Source organism: Trichosurus vulpecula, chromosome 1 (genome assembly GCF_011100635.1).
Source record: "Trichosurus vulpecula isolate mTriVul1 chromosome 1, mTriVul1.pri, whole genome shotgun sequence".
NCBI lineage: Eukaryota > Metazoa > Chordata > Mammalia > Diprotodontia > Phalangeridae > Trichosurus > Trichosurus vulpecula.
This window is the reverse complement of record NC_050573.1, coordinates 515,664,635-515,688,936: the sequence shown is the minus strand read 5'-3', so window position 1 is coordinate 515,688,936 and position 24,302 is coordinate 515,664,635. Positions and strand designations below refer to the sequence as shown.

The 24,302-nt window shown below is 35.3% G+C and overlaps 1 protein-coding gene across 1 annotated transcript; it reads right to left on the bottom strand.

The window, feature by feature from the left end:
• Positions 1–1,657: 1,657 nt before the first annotated feature.
• Positions 1,658–22,402, bottom strand: ANXA1 (annexin A1). The gene is made up of 13 exons (XM_036764930.1): positions 22,299–22,402; positions 16,995–17,074; positions 16,626–16,734; positions 15,374–15,468; positions 13,458–13,571; positions 12,413–12,503; positions 10,442–10,521; positions 10,176–10,232; positions 8,842–8,935; positions 8,183–8,278; positions 5,681–5,739; positions 3,683–3,805; positions 1,658–2,028 (listed from the first exon to the last, which is right to left on the bottom strand). Exons 2-13 carry the CDS (start codon positions 17,058–17,060, stop codon positions 1,972–1,974), a joined length of 1,041 nt encoding a protein of 346 aa, XP_036620825.1. The 5' UTR covers positions 17,061–17,074; positions 22,299–22,402; the 3' UTR covers positions 1,658–1,971.
• Between the last annotated feature and the right edge of the window lie 1,900 nt (positions 22,403–24,302).

Below are 24,302 nucleotides of genomic sequence, written 5' to 3'. Positions count from 1 at the left end.
ACACCAAGAATGCTATTGTAGTCAGGAGTAAAGTATATGATTAGAAAGGTAGGGATGGCCTGGGTAATTGAACACTTTAAAAGCTCAACAAAGGAACTTATATTTGATCCTGAATATGTAATAAGGAGCCACTGATATTTACTGAGTAAGAGGGTAACATGAGCATTAGGAAAATCACTTTGGCATCTGAGTGGAGGATGAATTGGAGTGGGGAGGGACTTAAGGCAGAAAGACCAATCAGAATACTATTGCAGTAGTCACAGCATGAGGCGATAAGGATTTGAACCAGAGTGGCAGCAGTGACAGAGGGAAGAAGGAAATATGTAAACTCTTGGCAACAGATTGGCTATCTGGGGTGAGGTGAGGAATGAAGGATGACCCTGCAGTTGGAAGCCTAGCTAACTGGGAAGACAGTGGTGCCCTAGATGGAAGTTAGGAAAAGTGGAGGGTTTTAGGAGAAATGTAATGAAAGTCACTTATGTTCCTGACTTCAGTTTCCTCCTCTATAAAAAGAAAGGATTAGACTAGAGGGGCTCTGAAGTACCTTTGAACTCTGGATCGATGATTCTAAGACTTGTTTTTAAAAAGCCTATTACTAAACAAACAAAAGAGGACTGTACAAAAAGAAAAGCTCAGAACCAGGCCAAGCAGTTATGTAAATGTGGCAACCTTGAAAACCTGTGCCTATTCTAAGTATCCACATGTGACCTGACTTAGAAAATTAAAACTTATATGTCATGGGAAGTGGAATCTTCTGACATCTTGCATAAAATATATACATTTATTTTAAAAGTCATATTAAAAAGGCTTCCTTCCTATGCACCCCCCGCCATGATGTACCTTCAGTAGTTTCCTATTTTTCTTACCCTTATTTCCAGTTTTCCTTAAGATGTTAATCTACTATTATTAAAGGTAGAGAGGAAGATATATGTAAACTCCCAGCATTCGAAACTTTACCTCCCTGCAACCTCTGTTTCAGCCCTCTTTCTAACAAATATACATGGGAAGACTTTTATGAAAGCAATTCAAAACCAAAAGAGTGTCACTATTCAAATGAAGACATCAAGAGGCAAGAAAAATCCACTCAAAATGATGGGCAATATTAGTATGGTGCTGTCTTATTGGGGTCTTACCACACACTCTTCCTTCACAAGAGGATAAGCTTGCATCAATAGATACAACTAGCCTGAATTATTCTCTTGGTATTTTGCAGGCCCATAGTGTATATGTAGTTGATTTATTCTTATTTGCTGTATTAAAAATAAACTTGATGAATAAAAAAGAATTATTTGTGATATTTGTACACCATTTCCTAATATAAAAATAGGGTCTTACTAATTTGGTCTTTTTGATTGACACTGACTCCTGAAATATATTCAATTGTACAATGTTTACGATACTTATAAACTAAACAAATTAATTAATATGGAAACTGTTTACCCGCGGTGAAACTAGTACAGAATACTAAGATCTGAGTGGTTGTTTTTTAAAGTATAAGCCAATTCTATTCAATCAAAGAATCAGAAACCTCAGTGCCTATTCCACTAAAACATTGTAATTTAAGTTTCAGTCCAATGCCTTCAACCAATACCTATATGTATCCATGCATATTTGATACAAAAATTAAAACAATATAAAGTGGCCAATGACACATCAATCTTTTTTACATGTTTGCTTTATTTTTCATGTTATATAAAGTCCTTAAGTTGTACCTTTTAATGTTGCTAAATGTAAACATTTTGGGTACATGCTTTTTGGATAAATATTTTTTAAAAAATCTTAGCACTATTATACAACATTGAGATAAAAAAGAATAAGTTTTCCAGACTAAATTTTCCAGAAAGCAGATGGCTGAATGATAATCCAAACTTTAAACAAAACTTCTCTGAATCTATGCAATATTTTATAAGTAGCAGAGATAAATGTAATATCTTCTGGTGATAAACCTGGAGTATATCACAATAATGCCATTTAGTTTCCTCCACACAGGGCAACCAGGATTTTTTCATAATCTCCCTTGGTTTCATCCTGTAGATTTAAGAAAAAAAATTAATGTTACCTAAAAACAACCATCACTTCTTTGAGGTCATCTGTAATTGTGGGATAATTTATTTTTAAATACTCTTGACACAATAGGCATTTAACAAATAATTATTTGTTGACTATTTCCCAGAATGAGCAAAGCTAACTGGATTCAGATTTCAAAGTGATAGAAGCAGATAATGTTTTGTAATACAATCACATGATGAAATACAAAGCCATCCATTATGACTAGTCCTAACATGATATCAAGCTAGCCATATCACATGTTAGAATTGTTCATGATAGCTCATCAGAAACAGAGACAGTTATATTTCTTTAGCCACTCCTTTCTATTAGGTGGATTTTTGTCTCTTAATAAAAAATATAGTTTGAATAAACTAGTGCCAATTCTTTTAAGAACTCTGAAATTTATTCTCTCATATGTTCCTTTTTCTATGCATCCATTGATGAAATCATGTGGTTTTAGATTTTTGTTTTAATATTATTATGTTCATGATCAATTATGTTTCCTAATGCCAAACCAGCCTTGGATCTCAGGTATAAATACAATTTAGCTGTAGTGGGTGACTCTGTAAATAAATGCTATAGGGTTTTTTTTGCTACTTTTACTGATAATTTTAAATCAATATTTATTAATGACATTGGTTCATAATTATCTTTCTTTGCTTTAGTCTTCCCTCAAATATAAAATAGGACAACTGTGAGTTTGGTAGGGTGCTTTCTTAATTTTTGCGAACACTTTGTATAATTTAGTATTAAAGATTTTTAAGTTTAGTAGAATTCATCTATAAATATAATTCTCATTCATTTATTCTTGCAACATCCTATTTATATAAATTGAAAGAAATTATAATTACATCTCCCTTGTCTCCCCTTTAAGACAGCAAATTGAGACATACTATAATCATTCACTGACAAATGCTTAGAAAATGAATCCATTTTCAGAACCAAGCACTATTTCCTCAAAGTAAACCTCCAAAAAATGCTATTTGGAAGATGGTTCCACCTGAATAGCTAACCAACAATCCATTGCTGAAGTCACAAGGTCCTTTTATGGTCAAAAGAAATTAATTGTAATATTGAGAAATCTCTAAAAATAAAAAGGTGCTTGCACCAAACTCAATTACTATTTTTTTTCCTTAATTTTATTTGAGATAGTAGAGTTCAGTGGAAAGGAGAGCATGCTCTATATCAGGAGCTCTGAGTTTTAGTCCTGACTCTATCACTAAAGAACAGTATGATGATTTAATTTCTCTAGTTCTATTTTTTTTTCAAAATGAAAAGTTTAGACTAGATGTTTTAAAGACTTCTTACCCTAATCTATGATCAAAATCTCCTGACAAAGGCTAACATTTGTCACAGAGGAAATTTTATCTTTCATTCCTAGGACAGTAGTTTCTGAAATGGGCCCCCAATCCAAGAAAATATCACTAAAAACTAGAAATATTTCTCTTCAAGAATAAAAATCAGCCTGATTTTTCCATTACATTGAAAAATTAGCAGTTTTCCAAACAGCAAACAAATAAAAATCACAATCCTTAGGGAGATATTTGCCTGTCTCCTTGGAACAAATAATACATTAAGCCACAAAAAGAATTATTGATAGTCATATAATGTTGTAACAAGAGACAAAACATACCAGGATGGCTTGGCACAGAGAGATGCCATACATCTTTTGATAGTATGCCTTGATCTCATTCATGTCAATTTCAGAACGAGAAACCATGATCCTGATAAGATCCTTATGACGAGTTCCAGCACCCTATTCAAAACAAATAACTGTTACTGTTAACTTATGACATTCTCACTAAATAGTTGTAAGGTTGAAAAGGCTTGGTGCTCATCTATATCATTTCATTTCTTAAAGAATTTGTGGTAGAGTATACACACATACAGATCATGTAGCATAGTAGATAGAGTGGTAGTCCGTTTTTGGAAGACACAAGTTCAGATAGTATGTTTGATGCTAGTTCTATAACCTTGAACACATCTCTATGCACTAAAGGCAACAATTTAGGACTTCTCACGGCACAGTAGAATGAACTCAGATTTATAGTAAGACCAGAGTTCATATTCAATGCAAAAGAATCTGAGATTTTTTTTAAAAGTTTATTGGTTATACTTCGACTCTTCATTGGCTTTTCTATTCCAAAGCCCTATATATATAAACAAATTATTTCTTAGAAAATATTCATAGGTTCACAGAATTTAAGGCTAGAAGGGAACTTGGATATCATCCAGTCCAAGGATTCTCAAAGTATGATCTAAGAATCCATATGTATCTCTAAAACCCTTTTAGGGGGTCTGTGAGGTAAAAGCTATTTTCATAATAATATTAAGACATTTTAATTTCTAATACATTAAACATCAATAGAATAATCCGTATAAATAAAAGCTCTTTGAGGAGTCCTCAATAATTTTTAAGAGCATAAAGAGACCCAAAATTATGTGAACCACCGGTCTAGTCCACCCTCTTTATTTTGGAAATAATGAATAGACTTATTATTTGCTATCTTTCTTCATGCTTTCCTATTAATTTTTTTAAATTTAGAATATATATATATGAACATGTATAAACTGATATATATTCATGTATAATATGTAAATGGATGGAAACAAATAAACATTTATGCTTTCCCTTTGCATTTTGCTTTCTGATTAGCAACCTTTAGCAACGAAGAAAAATAACTTTTTTTTCTATTCTAAGAGATTGGTATTTGAAGACAACAATCCCTGTGAGAAGCCTTATGCAAAATGCAGAAAATAAAGTTTTGATACAGAAACAAAAAAAAAACAAATATAATTATTCTATCACAGCTAGTAGTAAAATATAAGGTGTGGAAATTTTTTCCTGATCCAATTATTGTATAATAAAATATAAAAATAGTTTAGAAATTTTTTTCCCTCTATTTCTTTCATGAAGAAGGTGGCAGGGGGAAATCAATGGGAAATAAAAGATGAAACCACTAAGTATTTGTTAAACATCCCTTGATTTCCATTCCATTGGTGCTTCTTGGTCATTAATGGAATGGAAAGATCAACAGAAAACAAATAAGTATAAAGGATATTGTGAAGTTATTAGCCCAGCAAAAATCATCTAAGTCCAAAGCATCTCTTCTTTTTTTTTAGCAGAAATGATTGCTGGAAATAATTTCTAAAAATTAAAACAATACTTAAAATATTTTTTGCTCTCTGTGTTTCTTAAATTCAACTACTGCTTTGTGGATAGTAAAAATACATAACTAAAAGATGAAATTTAATCATAAGAAAATTAGAAAGCCAATAATCTTGATGGTACTAGTCAAACGCAGCAAGGGCCAAGAGGAAGAAGAAAATGTCATGATTTTCATGTGCACTGGAATTTTATGCAATGCTCAAAGCAAACCAAAGTTTCTCATAAAGGACTTTAATTACAAATTTAAGTGCATGCTCAAAAATCACCTCAAACATGTCAAATCCAACTACACCTTTTTAAAAATGTGAAATAAACTTCTCTTTATCATTGAAGGCATTGATTGAGCTGAATGAAAGTTGCTCAATTAAATATATGTTTCCTCCTAGCTAGTAGAGATATATCATTTCTTCATTTGTAAATAGTGAGACTCCCCCAAAAGAAAATACGTTAGGGAAACTGTACCTTCATGGCTTTGTGAAGCTTCTCAGCAAAGAAAGATGGTTTGCTTGTGGCACATTTCACTGTGAGACAGAGAGAGAGAGTGAGAGAGAGAGAGAGAGAGAGAGAGAGAAAATGAATGAATGAATATGAATATGTTATAGCTGACATCCTTATCACAGGGGAGAAAATCATGGAGACATTATGGGGAGATGGTAAATGAGGATCTACTCTTTCCCAAATATAAAATTATAGGATGACAGACTCTTAGAATTTGAAAGGACCTTAGAGGTTTTCTAATCTAACCTGTAATAGACAAAATGCTATAATATTCCTCAAAGGCTTCCTTCTATCTACTCTTTTTATTTTATATATACTTACTTTTATATATGTTCTCCTCTTCTGTGAGAACAGGGTCCACTTTTCCTTTTTCCTATGTCCCCAGAACTTAACACAGTGCCCGGGACACAGCAGGTGCTTTATAAATATTTGCTGATTGATAAATGGTCAGTCACATGGTCTATGTAGCTTTTTTGTGAAGCTTTGTGTAGTACTTCCCCATTGTAGCACATGGAGGCAAAACTGCCCTATCATCCTACAGATGTGTGGAGGACTCTATTGCATGAGTATTATTGGGCAGCTAAGAAACATGATGAAGCAACAGATAAAACCATCTCCAATTGAAGCTCATCAGTGATGGGGTAGTGGGGGGAAACCCACTCCTGGTGGCAATCTAATCCACTTTTATAGAGCTTTAGTTGTTATGGTTGGGCAGCATTTTATTTGCCTTGATTCATGTTTGTTATGCTCTTTCAAACTGTGCTTTCATGAAACTCCTCCATTCCCTTTTTTGCTGGTACAAGAATGCTCACTTTCCTTAAGGAGGAGACTAGTAGGTTTTAAGATTTATTAGCATCTAACTGAAGCAATTTCCATTTGTTCTAGCTGGGGAAACCAAGAGCATCAAAAATATGAGGAGCAAACTAAAAAGACTATATTTTAGTAATGATAAACATAAAATACAAAATGAGGATAAAAATCTCAACTGTACAAATATTGGAAAAGGTAAGACAGAACTCATGTGGAGGTGGTTGGAAGGTTTAGTTAACAATAAGCTCAACATGAGTGAATGTGCTATGTAAGAAAGCTGACAAATAAAAGCTGAAAGGCTATATTAATAGAAATTTTATTCCCAAAACAAGGGAATAATAAATTACAGTGGTCATTAGACCACAGTGGAGTACAGTATTCAGTTCTAGGTGTCATATTTCAAGGACATTGAAAATTGAGAGCATCTCTATGAGACAGTGCTGAAATGATGTGATAGGAAGAATAGCCAAAGATGCCTAGGATGTTTAAGAAAGCAAAACTTAAGGAGGATTGATACCTGACTTCAAATACAAGGGTAGCTGCCATCTGGAAAATAGATTAAGTAGTCTGTATGGCTCTAGAAGGTAGTAAAATTAGGATCAATGGGAAGCAGATTCACAAGGTAAGAAGATCACAAGGTCAGTAAGCATTTTTATTGTCCAATGAAATGTACTTATAAATTAGTGTTTCTTAAATTTCTTAAGAAACAGTGCCTTATAAATTAGTAGGAGTCCATCACCAATAGTTTAAAAATGAAAGCCAGATGAACATCTGTCAGGGATATTAACCACTGAAAGGATGTAGATGGTACAGTGGGTGGAATGGAGTCAAGAAGGGCTGAGTTTGAATTTTCCCTAATGTCACTTGGGTGACCCCTGACAAGTCATCTAATCTCTGTCTTCCTCAGTTTGCTCACCTGTAAAATGGGGATAATAGTACCAGAACATAAGGTTCTTGTAAGGATTAAGTGAGTTAAAATCTGTAAATCCCTTTGCAAACCTATTTAAATGCTAGCTGTTATTATTACATACAGATTAGATTATGTGAAACTCTAAGATTCCCTCAAACTCAGAGATTCTATGATTCTAAGTGGATAGCCAACTCTTTGTCAGGGCAGGTTATGCCAAGATTTGAGCATTCTCAGTTTTCTCTAGAACTCATCCCCTCTCAAATGGGAAGAAATTCTACACGATTTTTAAATCATAAACTAACAAAAGCTTCAACCTAATTCCCAGAGTCATTGGTGTACCATCTCCCCAAATCACCATGTATTTGTTTGTACATATCATTCAGATACTTACGTATGAACATGCTATATCCTGTGGTAGAGTGCAAGCTCTCTGAGGGCAAAGACTGTCTCACTTTTGTAGTGATATTCCCAGTCTGAATCACATACTAGGAGTAATTGATTCAACTGAAACATTCCCCCTCTCCTAATATACATTGTCCACCCTCAACTGTACTTGACATAAAAGGGCAATGTTGGAATTCTTATACAGGCATCTCTTGTTAGAGGAAAAGAGGAAAGCTCTTTACCAAGAATGTGGGTCAGATTTACTCCAGCAGAACTTGAATATAAGAAAAAGATAATATCTCGGTAGGAAATACATTTTCAAACTTCAAACCATAGCCTATTTCAACTACAGGGTCACATACCAATGGCAGTTAAGCAGTTCTCGATATCTCCTTTCAGTTCCAGATCCAATACCTTGTTCATGTCATGTTGGCTGTATTTGCAATACTTCTGAAACACTAAAAGAGAAAAATAAAATTGAGTTAAATTATCTGCCCTCTCACCCCCAGAGCCAAATTCAGGGCCAAGAGAAGAAACAAACCCTTCAATGAGGGGAGCAAGAACCAGGCTTGAGGGAATACAGATCACAAGCTTTCTCATTATTAGCTATTGAGAATGATACAGACAGTTCACCTTCACTTATAACCCTAAATTCTTAATTCAAATCACACAGCAAAGTTATAAAATGGATTCTATTTGTGTTTTAAAAAATGCTACACATTTGAAAAAGTATTCAAAAAGACATGGGAAAGACAACTATGTAAAGGGTAGCATGGAATATAGGAATGATCTTTAAAAAGATTTGTTTCCTTTCATTTGAGAATGAAAATGGGCTAGGAACTTAAGAGATTTCATTTGCAAGATAGCAAAGAAAGAATGAATATGAGCTTGATAGTTTATATTTCTCCAATATGGCTACTCTGTTTCCAGGGAAGTTCTTCTCTGTATCCAGCTCTAAAAAGTAACATAACCCACTTCTTACCCCGTCGCCTTCCAAAAAAAAATGATGTCTTGTACTTACCACGGCGAAGATGAGGGAAGCTTCTGGTGGTAAGGATAGTATTGAATACGTTCACATCAGTTCCTTTTCTTCTCTCTCCAGCCTCATATAAAGCCTGTTGTAAAGTAGAAAATAAACAGCAGTTCCTCCTTAAATGTTGCTCAACCAAAAATTTCAGATAAAAACAAGCTAAGTCAGAAATTGGGTTTTTACCCACTTGGAGAAGTAGAAAGTATGGCATGCTTCCTGAAGGATTTCTCAACTGATATTTGTTAAGTGGTTACTATGTACCCAGCATTATTGGTGAAGGCTGCAGAAGAATATCCTTTAATTGGTGGCAATAAGAGGATATCATCTGAAGCTTCACTATTTTTTCAATACTTATTAACCCCAGACTGATACTGCCAATTCAGAATTGCCCCTATCCCTAGTTCCTCTAATCTCTCCCCCCAGAATACACATTTCATATCACAGGTTATCACTGACTTTGAAACAATATAAAACCAACATTATGTGACCAATAAATGTTTTTGGTTAAGGGGATTTATCCTAAAGTTTAATATTATCCTTTGAAAGTACTAGTGGAATCAGCAAGAACGTATGGAAGTATTTTATAAACAAATACAGAGTATCAAATACTTCCATTCCCTCATTTATTTAATATATAAACTCATAGTATAATGAAAAGAATATTGATTCTGGCATTAGAGGATTTGACCTTATATCTATCTAGCCTCTGATGTTTATTACCTCTATGACTTTGGGCAAGTACTTAACTACAATGAGCCTCAATTTCTTACTCTATGAAATGAGGGGGTTAAACTAGCTGGCCTCTGAGATCCCTTCCAGCATGAGATTCATGATTCTATTCTTGCCCCCTGGAACCCTGGACTCTGATCAGTAACCTTCTGCCTTATCTTGAACAATCTCAGGATTACAGTACTTCTTGACTATCTCTAAGCTTTGCCTTACCCATCCCCCTCCTTTGCAACTCTACTTCCATGTATATATGCTGTTTTTCTCTATCAGAATGTTAGCTCCTTGAGGACAAGGACTTTCTTGCTTGCTTGTATTTGTATTGATAGTGATTAGCACAGAGTATGGCATGTAGAAAATGTTTAATAAATATTTTCCCCCCTCATTAATTCCTTCTTTACTCAAAGTACAGGAAGAATAAAGATAAAGGAAAGCATCAGATTTTAGTTAGTCTTTAATGTGAGTCAACAATTGGCCTCCAAAAAAAAGTCATGAGGAGACATTCATAAAGAAAATTGGAAAATTCTATCGAGAAAAGGTAGCTACAGCAAGAACAGCATATTAGAAAAGAAAATTCACAACAATAAGCATGCCCTTACCCTGGCGTCATTATCAGCCAGATCATCATTCACACCAACATCCTCACTTCGGTCACCCTGGTGGGAGGGGAAAGAGGAAATGCCATTATTCTTTTAAAACATTTTCTACAACACAACCCAAAGCATTTTTATAATAAATTTTTTCATAGAAGTTTTAGGAATCCTACACAAAGGAAAGAAGATAAATTTCTTGAAAGATCTCCAAATTATGGTTTGTACTTTTCAAAAGGTGACATTCACTGAAGTTACTTAAATCAATTACATACCTTAGCCAAAGAAAGCAAAACCTTCTGAAAATCTCCAGATGTATCTGAGGTGATGTCTTTGGCAAGATCTCTCTTAAGTACTATATTACAAGATTGAAAAATAAAAGAAGTTATACTTTAAGTGTGAAAAAAATGTATCCTTCTGTACATAATAGTAGAATCAAAGTAACAGTGACTTTGTTCAGTAAAGCAACAGTAAATGAGAGAGTGCCACATTGTCTCATCACCATCAGAGACGTTCAGGGGCTGATTTGCATTGATAGCAGAGTTAAACCATATAGATACTCATTAAATGCATGATCCATTCAGCAATATATGTGTTCCTTAAACCTACACAGGCAAAGTGAGAAAAAAGAAATACTTTCCCATTATAAAGAGAGATGCTAGGATAAAACTCAGTTTGTATTCATTGTTTTTGGTTACACACAAAAAATAAAAAGATGGAAACACTAAGAACAATATGATGCTAGAAAATACATAGAGGTTGCAAAATACAGGAAAATGTGGAACCTTAATGGAAACTAGAGATGGGTATTTTTTCCATTTTTGAACAGCTGAATAAAAATCTTGTTTTTCCTGTTGCTTCCTGATACCACTGTTTATTCATTGAAAAAAATATTTTATTGTGGGCATTGTTTGGTACCAGATGACATACAAAAATAAATGTAACATTGGCCCTACCCTTGAGAAGATTATGATCAAGTAGAGATAATAAAATATATGTGTACATGAACAAGAATTCAGATTATTTGTAAGTGCCCAAAAGAATAAAATGACAGAATAAAAGTTCAGATCCTACCTAAGACATTTACTAATTGTGTGACCTGCTGCAAGTCACTTAACCTCTCAGCCTCAGTTTCCTCATCTATGAAATGTGGGTAATCATAGCGACTAACTCGTAGGATTATTGTGAGGATCAAATGAGATAATATATGTAGAGTTCTTTGAAAACTTTAAAAAGCTATATAAATATTAGCTGTTGTTATTAAAATTGGGGGTGTTTTATGAAATTCCAAAAGCCTAAATGGCCCAAGTAAGCCATGAACTTGCAACTCCTGGCACAGGATGCCACTGACTTATTTGTTTGGCACCAAAAGGCCCAAAATACAAGGTTTCACATGAGACCTCAAAAGACAAGATTTTAAATTTCTTCTATTAAGTTATACTATAAACCTATTATATGAGGACTAATTATATATTCTGCTTCCTTCAAGATATGCCACTCAACGTGTTGTGGTAAGTGTGATCTCCAGTGAAAATCTTTTGGACTGCTGTACATTGTTTATAAGGTTGAGAGACAAAAGATGCTGAATAATACAGAGTGCTGCCAGAGAATTCCTCACTACAGTTCTGCTCTTTCCAATGCCTAGCACATCATTAATAAAAATGTGGTAAAGTAAAATTAAAAATTAAAATAAGAAAAGAAATACATATCTTTTCTCAGGTCCTTACAGTAGGTAAATAATTATTTCTATTGTTCTTGGTCACCCCTAGAGATGTAGCGATTTACCCATGTTTGAAAAGCCAAAATTAAGGATGTTACTTATAACCTCCTAGTTAGGTCATCTTGTATAGGAAAAAGGACGGTTGGGCCATTTTTCAGGCTGTCTTCAAAGAAAAAGCTCTCCTTCAGAAACCAGTCTCAAAACATTGGAAAGGGGCACACTTACAAAAATCCAATTAATAAATACACATATTTACTACATTTCATCTCAGAATACCATTTAATGACCAATTCTTTGTCATAAGTGTTGATTTCATTTGAGTCACAAATTTTAATTGTAAAAAACTTGTTTTATTTGTTGTTTTTCTCAATTTGCCTGTCCTGTTGCCCTTTTGCTTGTCCCAAACATTTGAACATATGGAGTTTACAAAAAGCCTATGACCATCAACAAATTTAAAATTTTAGGAAACATAATATTCTCCTTCTCATCTATCTCATTATATTTGTATAAGCCACTGTTGACTTACCTTCTCGGTAGACTCTGTTGATTTCTCTGATTTCCTTGTTATTTCTTGATGCCATAATTTCAATTAAGGTGTCTTCATCTGTTCCAAGACCCTGCACAAAATATGTGAGGAAATGCCTTATTAAATAAAAATAATTCTTTACTTTGTTTGAAGCCCTGAAATATATGAATGTTAACTCTACCCTACCTCCCCTGTTGTGAGAGAAATCTTAATGAGAAAGGATTTAGATAGGTAGGCATTACCATTAAATATACTCTCAAAGATCAGCCCTACAATATCATTCATCAGCATCTGACTTGTTTGGTTGTGTTTTTTCCATCACTTAGAAATAATTAGTTTTAATCATTACATATCATTTGTACTGTTGGAGGAAGGGTTCCACATCCTTTGCAATGAACCACTCAGACTCTAAATGTTCATATAAATAGTTATTTAATTAAAATACATTCAGTGATCCCCAGGTAAAAATGGTCAGCAAGGAAGTTTCTAAAGCTTTTGGAAGCCCTTTACTCAGTATAGAAAGCAATCCTTAGAAAAGGCATCCCAAAAGTTTTAGCCCAGCCCTTCACTTTAGAAGAAGCGGCTGTACACTAAGACTTTTGGCACAGCCTGTATACTTCTCCCCCAAAGGACCCACAGCTGGATATAATTCAAATTCCCTGGGTTGCTTCACAATATCCTGGTTCACAACAGCCTGGGGGAGCAAGCTGCCTGGGTCTGCATCATAGTGTCCCAGCCCCACAACATACACTAACATGTTATGTTAATTGGAAATTTGGCAAATAGAACACTGTATATATCTTGAATGTACATAGTTATTTGCATTCTGTCACCTTGATCAGAATGTGACTTCCTTGAAGGCAAGGACCATGTTTTTTGCCTTTCTTTGTATTGCCAGCATTTAGCACAGTGCCTGGAACATAATAAGCACTCACAAAATGTTTGGTGATCAAATTACCTAAAGCCATAGTCTGTGCATTATGTCCTATAGGTTTGGCGAACAAGGAGCACATCAGTTAGATATTCTGCAAACATCATAAATTACCTTCATAGCACCCCTCAACTGCTCAGCATCATACTGGGCTGGGGTTTTCAACAGAGCCAGGGCAACATCTTCCAGGTGGCCTGTAAGGCCTTTCTTCAGAGCATCCTCCAGGGGCTATAGAAAAGAATAGGTGGCATTATTGAGTCAAATTATGAAGCACCTTGGTATTCCTTGTAGCTTTTTCCCTGGATAAGTCTAGAGGAAGCAGAATGCTACCTAAACAAAGCAATCAGATGATGCTGTAAAGGGGTTAAAGGTTAAGGAGGAATCCATAAAATGGCATTGGCAAGTTAATAAAACACTTTCAGGCACTGAGGGAAGAAAGAAATGTAACATGTCCATGAACCTTTCTTCATAGGAATTGTAGACTTGGAGTTAGAAGAAACCTTAGAAGTCAATCCTGCCCCAAACCTACATTCTACAATTGAGAAAATGGAGGCCTAGGAAGGGTAATGAATGGTAAAGCTGGGAGAAGATCCCAGATCTCCTGATACCACATCCATTGCTCATTCTACCATGCTTCATGGAAGCTCAAAATTAGCTATATAAGTAGAGAAATTTTAAACTGCTACAGTGCATCTGAGGCTCCACAAAGTCTAAGTGTAACAGGGACTTCATAAATATTGCTGCATTTATTTCAGGTGAGAAAAAAGAAATAGCAACATGGCCTAGTGGAAAGAACAATGGATTTAGGATAAATAGGTGTCAATTTAAGTCTGAGTTCTGTCATTCATACTTGTACTACCCTGGGAGAATAATTTCCTTTCTCTTGGCCTCCATTGGCTCATCTATTTGGAAAAAAAGAAAAAGATGGGGCAGTCTAGATGATCTATGTCTCCTTCTAGCACCAATATTCTCTCGTTCGAAAAGATCAAACATGTCACACACACACACACACACACACACACACACACACACTTCTTTTTATAAAAAATACATATACATATCGCTTGTTCCAAAAGTCTCAGTGCAATTTGAAACTTTAATTTCAGAAGTCTAACTGCTATAAACTTACAAAAGCATTTAAAAAGTTGATTATTTAAATTTTTAGATATTGATATGCTTATTAAAATTCATCACAACCATAAACTTGTGCTAATCTAAAGCATTCTAGTTGACCTTTGAACTTTGCAAAATTTTTAATCAGATGGTACTTAGTGACTTAAAGAAATCCTAGCTTTAAGATCACCCTTTCTCCCCCCAAAAATAAAGTTTTGATGCATACACGATGGCCTCAACTGGACAAGAAAATAATCTCATGGAGATAGATCAGATAACTGAGCTCATTCTATAGATGAGGAACTGAGGCAAACAGGATTAAGTGACTAGCCCAGGGTCCCACAGCTAGTAATTATGTGAGGCTGGATTTGAACTCAGGAAGATGAGTCTTCCTAATTCCAAGACCAGTGCTCTATCCACTGCACTACCTCGCTGCCCTCAGTTCAAATAGTGCCTTTCAAACAATGCTGGTATAAGGTACTTTTATTTAGGCTCTTCATTTATTGCAAACAAGATTCTCTCTAGGGAAAGAGGTTAGAGGTGTGACCTGGTTCCTCTAGTCTTTGCTTTTGTACTTGAATATCTAAAAGTTAAATTATGGTGATCAAAAGCTAAATATCTTCTTATCTAAAATTGTGTTGGACTATAAATGAGCTTAAAAAGTCACAGGATCCTAGAGGTAGAGACAGAAGTGACTTCAAAGATCATCTAGCCTAATCATCTCATTTTATAGATGAGGAAACTGAGGCCTAGACATATTGAGTTAATTGTCCAAGGTAACACAGGCAGTAAGTGGTAGAAGTGGGATCCTCTTGCTTCCTAAGTAGTTCTCCTTCCCTTGTGGCTTGTTACCTCAGAGCTCCTCCAACGAGGCTAAAATTAAGGTCTTGGTCTCAGCAAAGAAGTTTTCAGTTTACCTTTCCTTTTGCCTGGAGGTATGCATCTTTGATTTGCTGGCGTTGAGCATTGCTTCTCTTTGTTAAGATATCAATGATAGTTGCTTCATCTACACCTAAAAAATGATGGACAACCACACTTTCAGAATTATGTTCTTAACTTCGATGTCATTGGTTAGGTTGGATTTTCTACAATGTCAAAATGGCAGATAAACAACCTATTACCTTTTCCTCTGGAAAAAAAAAGTTCTGCTAAACATTAAAATATGGATTAGATTGTCTTATGAAGTCAATTCACCACTTAGACTTGTGCATTTAAATTTTATTCAAGAAAAGTTACTATATTCTGAACCATATTAGAGAGTGTTTTAGGTTAACAATTATTTCCAAAAGCCATAGAACAAAATTTCCAACTATATTTATCAAAGGAGTAGATTAAATAATAGCCTCAAAATTATTCTTCTTTTAATCATGAAGGCATGTTATGGGAACAGTTTCCTGAAGTCAACACAGAAACCTTTTCCAACCTGTTAGAAAAGCAGAGATAGAGGAGAGAGACAGGACTTGTGATTTCATAGGTCAATGAAACTCCCTAGCAAGTTACCTCTACCACTACAGGTTGGCCTTTTCTCTTCAACTTATACTGTCAAAGAGCTATCTAGAGCCCTGACACATTAAATAACTTATTGAGGTCATACAGCCATATATTTATTAGAGGCAGGATTTGAACCCAGGTTTTCATAGCTTTGAGACCTATTATTCATTCAACCTCCCATTAGGTGGGAAAGGGGTAAAATAGCTTCCTCTCTTGCCCAACTTATAATTCTCAGAGTTTTGGCCAGACAGCAAGGAATAGAGAAAAGAAGTTTCAATCCTGATTCTTGGTATCTCCAGCCCAAACTTGGACCAGACAATGGGTAGAAAGGAACAGTAATGTTATTCTTTCTCATACCCACCCTTAAGACACTACTATCCCCACCAACTTTAGAGCCTATGATTCTACAAATCTGAAATCACCAATAAGAAACAAAGCACCTTCTAACTATTAATAAACCACAACTTTATTTCACCTGGAAATCCCTCAACTTTGAAGTGGAAGTAGAATATTTTCCCCACTTATTTCAATTCAAACATATATTTATTTATGGCCACCTTGGTGCTAGGTACTGGGGAAGAAAAACTTCCTGATGATTCTCACTTTCATGGATCGTTGTTTAAAGATTATGTATCCACACATTTTCCAAAGGGGAATGTTCTGATATGGCATAATTACCTTTCACAGTTAGAGCTTTATCCAATGCAGCAACATCAGAAGACGGGTTGAAGCTAGGGTAGGTATTAGGTGATGGCCTAGGTCCTCCTTTAGAATCCTTCACGGCTTTCTAAAGGGCAAAGAAAAATAAAGGAACTTGTTTCTAAATACCCAGCTTTGGGTGAAATGTTGATAGATAAATACATCATTTTTTAACTGCTCACTATGTTAGCACTGGGGTAAGGCATTGTGCAAAGCACTGTGGGCAGGGGGGAAGCAAATAAAGGAGCATTTCCATCCTAATGTGAGAATACAACACATGAAGAAGAATGGAATAGGAGGTGGCAGAAGATAGCATAGTTTTAATAAACCACTAATATCTATACTTACAACATACTCCTGTTCTTCATTGTCTATAAACCAGGCCTGCCTAAGGAATTCTGATACCATAGCCATTTTCAAAGAAGTGTCTGTAAAGAAAACATAAGTAAAAGTCAAAATGAAAGGGAAATAACTCTTAGATAGCATTTTAATGTTCATTTTCCTGGAGTGTTTTGGCACAAATCCAATTGTAACTGGTACTTGAGGTAAACTATATAGCACACAGCTTTAAAATCACCCTTAACTTTTATTGAGGTGAGTTGTTCTACCAAAAGACAAAGATAAGAATCTGAACAAGAAATAACCGATCCTATCTCTGTCACAAAGCTCATGCACTTTTTTCAGAGGCCTTAGGTTTGCACTCAGTATAGTTCCTCATTGACTCACAATTACAATAATCTTGAATATCTACTTTCGTAGCTATACAAGTAAAATAAAAGGAGGTCAAGAAGTCAGTCAATTGGAGGCAAGTACTCTAAGAGTGAGACTTGAAAACTAACCTTCATGGAAAAGTCAGAACACTCAGCTTTATAAGTACAAATTACCCTGAGGACAACGCATATATAAACATATCCTCATGAATGCATATACATATATACATGCATGTGTATACATATGCAACACATATTCCCTTGAAGGCAACAATGTATTATTCTAATAGTGATATATTTATATGTATATATACAAGTATATGTATGTATGTGTATTTTTGATACGGATGCATGCATGTTTGCATACATATATTTATAATGTATATAGTGTATATTTACACTGTATATCATACTAAAAATACACTATATATTATATAAATATAGTATATATTTATAATTATGAGGCAAAGGCTAAATTATCTTTGATATATTCCAAGGAGGCAGAAATGCATTGAGTTTTCTTTCTATCAAATGACCAGAATTTTTTAATAAAACATTTAGACTTATTTTTCAAATAAAAAAATCTTTCATTGTCTGCAATTTTCGTTCGTGCAGCATGTCTTATGCCTTGAAAATACTTAAAGAACTTGGGATTTGGGTTTGAGGCTGGGTTTTTTTTGGTCTTCTCACACCTGAAACATCATTAACAGCACAGCTTTTGAGAGTTTGAAGCACTGAGAAGACAAATGGCTTACCCATGCAATACAGTCAGTATGTTAAAGGACCCAAAGATTTCAAGTTGGAAGAAACTTAAATAGTCATCTTGTCCAGTTCCCCCATTTTACAGAAACTTATGATGGCTGAGAGGTTTAGTGACTTTTCCAGAATAACAATGACAGAGCCAGAATTTGAACCCAGATGCTCTGACTCCAAATCCAGTACTCTTTATAAAAACACTGACAAAACCCTAACTTCCTCTTATAACCCAGAAATAAAGCTTCTCTGTGCTTTGTTGGTTCTCATATCAAGATAAGCCAGTCCCTTTGCAGATTGGCTGTTTTCATTGTAAAGTGTAAAGCCTCCCCTGCCACAAGAGCTGCAGCAATACATATCTCTTCTCTTTAATACATTTACTGAACAATCACTGTCTACTAATCCTAGGATATCTGTTGCTGAATATGTCGATTTCTAGAGATTAGCGATGCTTCTGTATTTGCATGTCCAGAGAGACTTTTGTTCAGTTTTTGCAGTGAGAAATATTTGGACAAGGCAAATAATTGCTTTATTAAGCAATATTAAAGCCAACCAAATAAACAAAGAACACCTTTTAAGTACAAATTGAGATAAGAGTATTCCAGAAGAAACATGTTAATAATACTAGACAACTCACTTGAAGGTAATAGACTTTGAAATTTTTCAAGTTTTTAAAATATTGTTTTCTTTCTGATTGCATCTGCTATCCCTACCTAATGAATTCATGCTTCTTGAGTTTGAAAAGAAGACAAATTTCTAGTAGAGCTAAGGAATCATCCTAATGACAGAACAAGACTAGAATATAATTCGAATATGGCAACCCATCATAATTCTAGGGCCTAGGGCATTTTGCAACTAAATTGTTGATGTAATATCTCCACTTGCAATGCAAATTCATTGAAAAGTGAAAGCATATGATCATTGGAGACTGAGTCAGTAAGTGGCGAGTTTCTAAAGGCATTTGGGAGTGATTTTAAAAAAATCTGTCAACCTCTGCCCTTTTATTTCTTGCCTACAAGAATCTCCCATCCTACCTATGTAAATGAGAAAGTTAATCAGTCTACCTTTTAAAATACCAAGCTATGGGAGGTTAACTCCTGAAAATATGAATGACACCCTAATATTTTTGGAAAATCATGTTTTTCACACGTAATCACAAAACACTGTAGCTAATTTAATTTTGCTCCATCCCCCCAAAATCAATCAGCACCTAACACAGCTCCTGTCACACAGTGGGAACAAAAGTGATAACAGCACATTCAGGTTTGCTTTATAAATATGACCTCGTTTTATCTTCACAGTAACCCTAGGTGGCAGGGGCTTTTTCCTCATTTTACGGATGAGGAAACAGGTTTTAGAAACTTGAGCAGGGTCACACAAATAATAAGTGTCTGAGGCCAGATATGAATTCAGGTCCTCCTGATTTGAGGCCTAGTGTGCTATTTATTTGCTATGCCACTTAGCTGCCTCCACATAGTAGGCATTTTAGTGCTCCTTGATTAATTGATGTAGTGAAAAGACTACTGAATTAATTGCTAAAATGTCTATTTTGAGTAGGTAATTTTTATGGGAAGGAAACCCACAATGTGATTTCAGTCAAGTCACTAAAACTCCCTGGCCTCAGTTGCCTTGAATTACAAGATTATTTAGTTAGCTAGTGGTACAGCAGGGACTCAGGCCTCTGCACTCTCAGATTAGTGTCCTTACAGGAAAAAAATAAATGCTACCTATATTTCAAACACAAATCTTGTTTGGAAGGTACACACAGCTGCCAAAGTAATTGTACCAGAGTATAAGTCTGATCATGTCAAGAATCTTCAGGGATTTCCTGTTGTTACCAGGAGAAAATATAAATGATGACTTTCTTTGATATCTAAAGCCCATCATAATCTAGCTCCACCCTATCTTTCAAGATTTCTTTCACATTATGCTCTTGCAAATACTCTAAGTTTCAGTCAAACTGATTTAATTGCCCTTCCCCAAAATCTGCCTTCCCTTGGCATACCTCTAGCCTTGGTGTGCACTGTCCCCCAAGCCTGGGGAGAGAGAGACAGAGACAGATAGAGACAGAGGGAGAGAGAAAGGAGGAGAAGAGAGTGAGTGAGAAAGAGAAGGAAGGAGGGAAGGAGAGATGTTCCTAATATATAATTTAATCCCTTTAGGAAACTTCTTGTAGAAACTTCAGACACTGATAATGCAGATCACCAACTCACCTTTAACTTAGAGTCTTAGAATTCAGTTCTTTGGGCCATTTAGAGAAGTTAAACTAGTTAAATGAGCTGTCTGTGGTCACACAGAGGGTATGTATCTGAGAAGGGACTTGAGGCCTGGTCTTCCTGACTTTAAAGCCAGGCTTCTTTCCACCAAGTGGTGTGGTCTCTCATGTTTCCTTGGCAATCACTCACCTTACCTTGATAGGGTCATAATAAATGCTTATTGAATTGAATAATGGAACTGGGAGGTACTCAATTCACCTGGTCTAGATTTCTAACAACTTACTCTTTTTTGAGGAGCTCTTAAATAAATATACATTTTAATGTCTAGCAAAATCATTATCAGATAGTGAAGTCATTACTAATTACCTGTTAAGTATCAGCTTAACTAGGTTTTAATTCCCCACCTTTCAAATGAGGTAGCACACATGGTTAAGTCAAAATTATACTATTAAGAAGATGATTGAATCAGAATTTCACCGCATTTAAATTATTTTCGACATGAATTTTCCAAAAGTGAGAGTAGAGGAAGATTTTTAGGAGCATCCTAAATTTAAGCTAATTAAGAGCTTGATTATGCACATGGTATTTAAGTATTAGAAACTGTTTTTAATAAATGTTTATAAACTTAATATTCACAAAAGGATTTCAGCAATAATCTTTGAAGGATAGTTTGAGATAATGAACAGCCCCAACATAATGCAGCCCCAGTACTTCTATGTCTGAAAGCATAAGAAGTTTCATTAAGATTACATTCTGAGCTGGAAGGACACTGTAGAGTTCACATAATTCAGATATTCTTTTGTGGGCGAGGGGATTTGTTTAGGGGATTTTCTGAACAGGGCCTGTAATACCAGGAACTCCCTCTACCAATGGAAATTGGTGCTTCAGAGTCTTAGAGAGTTGCAGGCACCACTAAGAGGTATGAGTCACACCAGTAATATGTAGCAGTCAGGACCTGAACCAGATTGATTTTTGAACCACTATTCCAGGCCGCCTCTGAGAAGGTAAGAAAACTGAGACACGGAGTACTTAAGTAACTTGCCCATAGTAAAACAAGTAATAAAAAATAGAACTAGGACTTAAAAATACAGTTCCTCTAAATTCTAATCCAGCTTTCTCCCCATTTTAAGAAAGCTGCTTCCATAGAGACTCTTTTCTTCTTGCTTGCCCCACCCATTAATTTTTCAATGACAGTGGTCCCTAGGATGCAGAAGGCTTTAAATGCCCCAGCTCCTATCTCTGCAGGGTACACAGTCACTGTACACCACCCAGGAAATCATCTATTTTCTTTCCCCTCAAGTATGACATAAAGCAATTGAGAAACAGGTTAGCACATGAACTACCTAGAAAAGGAATGTGACCACACCCTTGAAAAAGAAAAGTGGTGAGAAGCTTATATGTAGCTCATGAAGGACAAGTAAAACAAAAGCATGAATTTCAAAATGCCTTACTTAGAGACGATTGTTCTATTGTGAACTCAAATTTATTTAACTTTTGGCTCCCAGCTGCAATAAATAAAACTATGAATTGCTTCCTGTTTTCTCAGAGACTCACTGAAAACCACAGTCTCCTCTTCCCTTCCCCTCCCTTTCCTGTCCATATAAGGCATGCATAGCTTTGGTGGAAACTCATAACTTGCAGAGAAAGGGGAAAAAAAAAACACCCTTTTCCATGGTAACTGACCAGAAAGTGAAAGATTCTAATGCCAAGTAAACTGGCTACATGGCATTCTTTCTGTTTTATTCTTTCCAATAGGCATCAAAAGTCAACAGTACTGTCCATTTCAACTCTTTAATTCTGAATATAATTTCACAAACACTTTAAAAAAACTTTTAGAAAACGGCAAGTCACACCCACCTCTTCTGTAAATTCCAGAGCCAGCTGCTTCTAATAGCTAAACTTTAGGGGATAGGGGATTTAGGAAAGTTTTTTAAAAGCAACAGATAGCTCCTAAGTTAGCAATAAAAACTTACCTTTTTCTTTCTCTCTCAAACAGCTAATGAAAGAACCTTCAGGGAAAGTTTAAAGCTGGAAGTGCAAAACCAGAGCTTGTAATTTTTATATATTTGGAAGGACTGACCACACCTAGCAACCAGAGTTGTAGCACAAACTCCAGTGATTGGCTGCCTTTTGTCTAGGACATGACTAAGTCCTCCCCCTAAACAAAATGCAATCAGGCTTGCAAAGCTAGCCAGCTCATAGCTGACTTCTCAAAGAAAAAAATAAGGGAAGAGGAACAGATTAGGAAGGATGAATATGTCACTTAATTTTTTTTCTTATGTTTTCTTTCTACTTTTGATTTCTGCTTGACCGTAAAAAAATGATTTCTAGACATACAACGTTATAGAGGAAAACCCAGAGACAATCCAGTTCCAAAAACATTTATTAATTGCCTACAATGTTCAAACCTCTATATGACCCTGCCCCTAGCTAATGTTATGTTCTACTAAGCTTAAGTTCCAAGATTTGATATCCGCAACTTGGCTTGGGAAGTCCATACATAGAAGGTGTGTAGTCCACACATGGGAAAAATACTTGATGAGAAGTCAAAGGACTTAAGTTCAAATCCCTGCTCTTTCTCCAACTGGATTACCTCGGCATGTCTCTGGGCCTCAGTGTTTTTATTTGTAAAATATGAATTTTGGATTAGATAACCTTTAAATGTGCCTACCAGCTTTCAATCTATGATCCTGTTTTAATCCCTGCAGGATGAAATCTACAATTTATTAGTTCTCTTGGTTTTAACTTCCATTCCAAAGGAGCTAGAGAAAGCTGTTGGAATTATTCCTTAAAGTGGCAAGTTAGAAGCAAGGATCTAGGGCAAATGCAAAAAGGTTCTATATCAGTAGTTCCCAACTTTTCCATAGTGGCAGATAGAACCTTCCAGTTGAAACAAAACTTTGCCATAAGTTTCATAGTAAAATTCTCTGAAATTAGTATTTTAATGCCTTTTAACATACAAACCGAAGTTCATTGAACACATCTGCACACACGTATACTTGAGGTATTTCAGGGTTCTTGGAAGCACAATTTGAGAAACATTGCTCTCGTGTTTAACTGGAGTCCTCCAGTATCCTGACTAGAGAAGTGAGACAATTAGCAGATAGATTTTCTCCCAGGGTCATTCCCTACCATAGGTAAGAAGATTAGAAAAGAGAAACTAGTTTGTTGCCTAGTGTTTCTCCTCCTCTTCCCACCCCACCCCCTCATGACCAGTTGAAATTTTAACTATTTTAGTATCTGTCATTTGAGACTGAATATAAAATCCACCCACCATCCCCCAAAAAAGAAAAGAAAATCTAGGAATACATTGGAGGGAAGGGATCATTCTTTTTATAGGCTTTACTGTTTCTTTTTGTTTTGTTCTGGGGTTTTTTTGCCAGTAGGATTTGATGAAGAAAGGTCGGCCTATGAGATTGTTCAATTCTGTTTGGCCAAAGTTTTTAAATTCCTAAATTATTCTAGAAAATAATTTTGGTAAAACTGTATAATGCCACAGTGATAAATTGGTCTCAGTGTTTCAAACAAATTTTTCTTAAATGCATACATTCTGTAAAACATTGTGCTCATGGCATCATCCTTTGGGGCCTTGTTTGTTTTGTTTCAGGCTCATATTTTGCTAATATCAATTTAAACCTGTGGCTTTGATGCATGAGAAATCTGCTGTCTACTGAAAATAGTGATCACCATATTGCATCTGTACCTGAAAAAGCTTAGGAAGTGATCTACAATGCCATAATGTAATCATTCTTATCAGGAAGGGTTCTGTCTGAGTAACCTCTTTTCTATGGATTCAGTTACATGTTAACTCTAAAACAAATGAATTCTTGGCAATTTTGTAAATATGCAAATAAATGTGAAGAAGGAAGTAGTATTATAAGGTGTATGAAAGAGGGATGAGGTATCGCAGAACAGGTATTCTAAGAAGTTTCCTGTATGATGAAAGAGTGGAGAGTTTGTTCTAACATCAAAAGTGA

Excerpts from the sequence above, each read along its gene's own strand:
- ANXA1 (XM_036764930.1), bottom strand. The coding sequence starts at position 17,060 with ATGGCTATGGTATCAGAATTCCTTAGGCAGGCCTGGTTTATAGACAAT. Across the intron at positions 15,469-16,625 it reads TAAAGCTCTAACTGTGAAAG|GTGTAGATGAAGCAACTATC; the intron begins GTAATTATGCCA and ends ATCATTTTTTAG. Across the intron at positions 10,522-12,412 it reads CAACAGAGTCTACCGAGAAG|TACTTAAGAGAGATCTTGCC; the intron begins GTAAGTCAACAG and ends CTTGTAATATAG.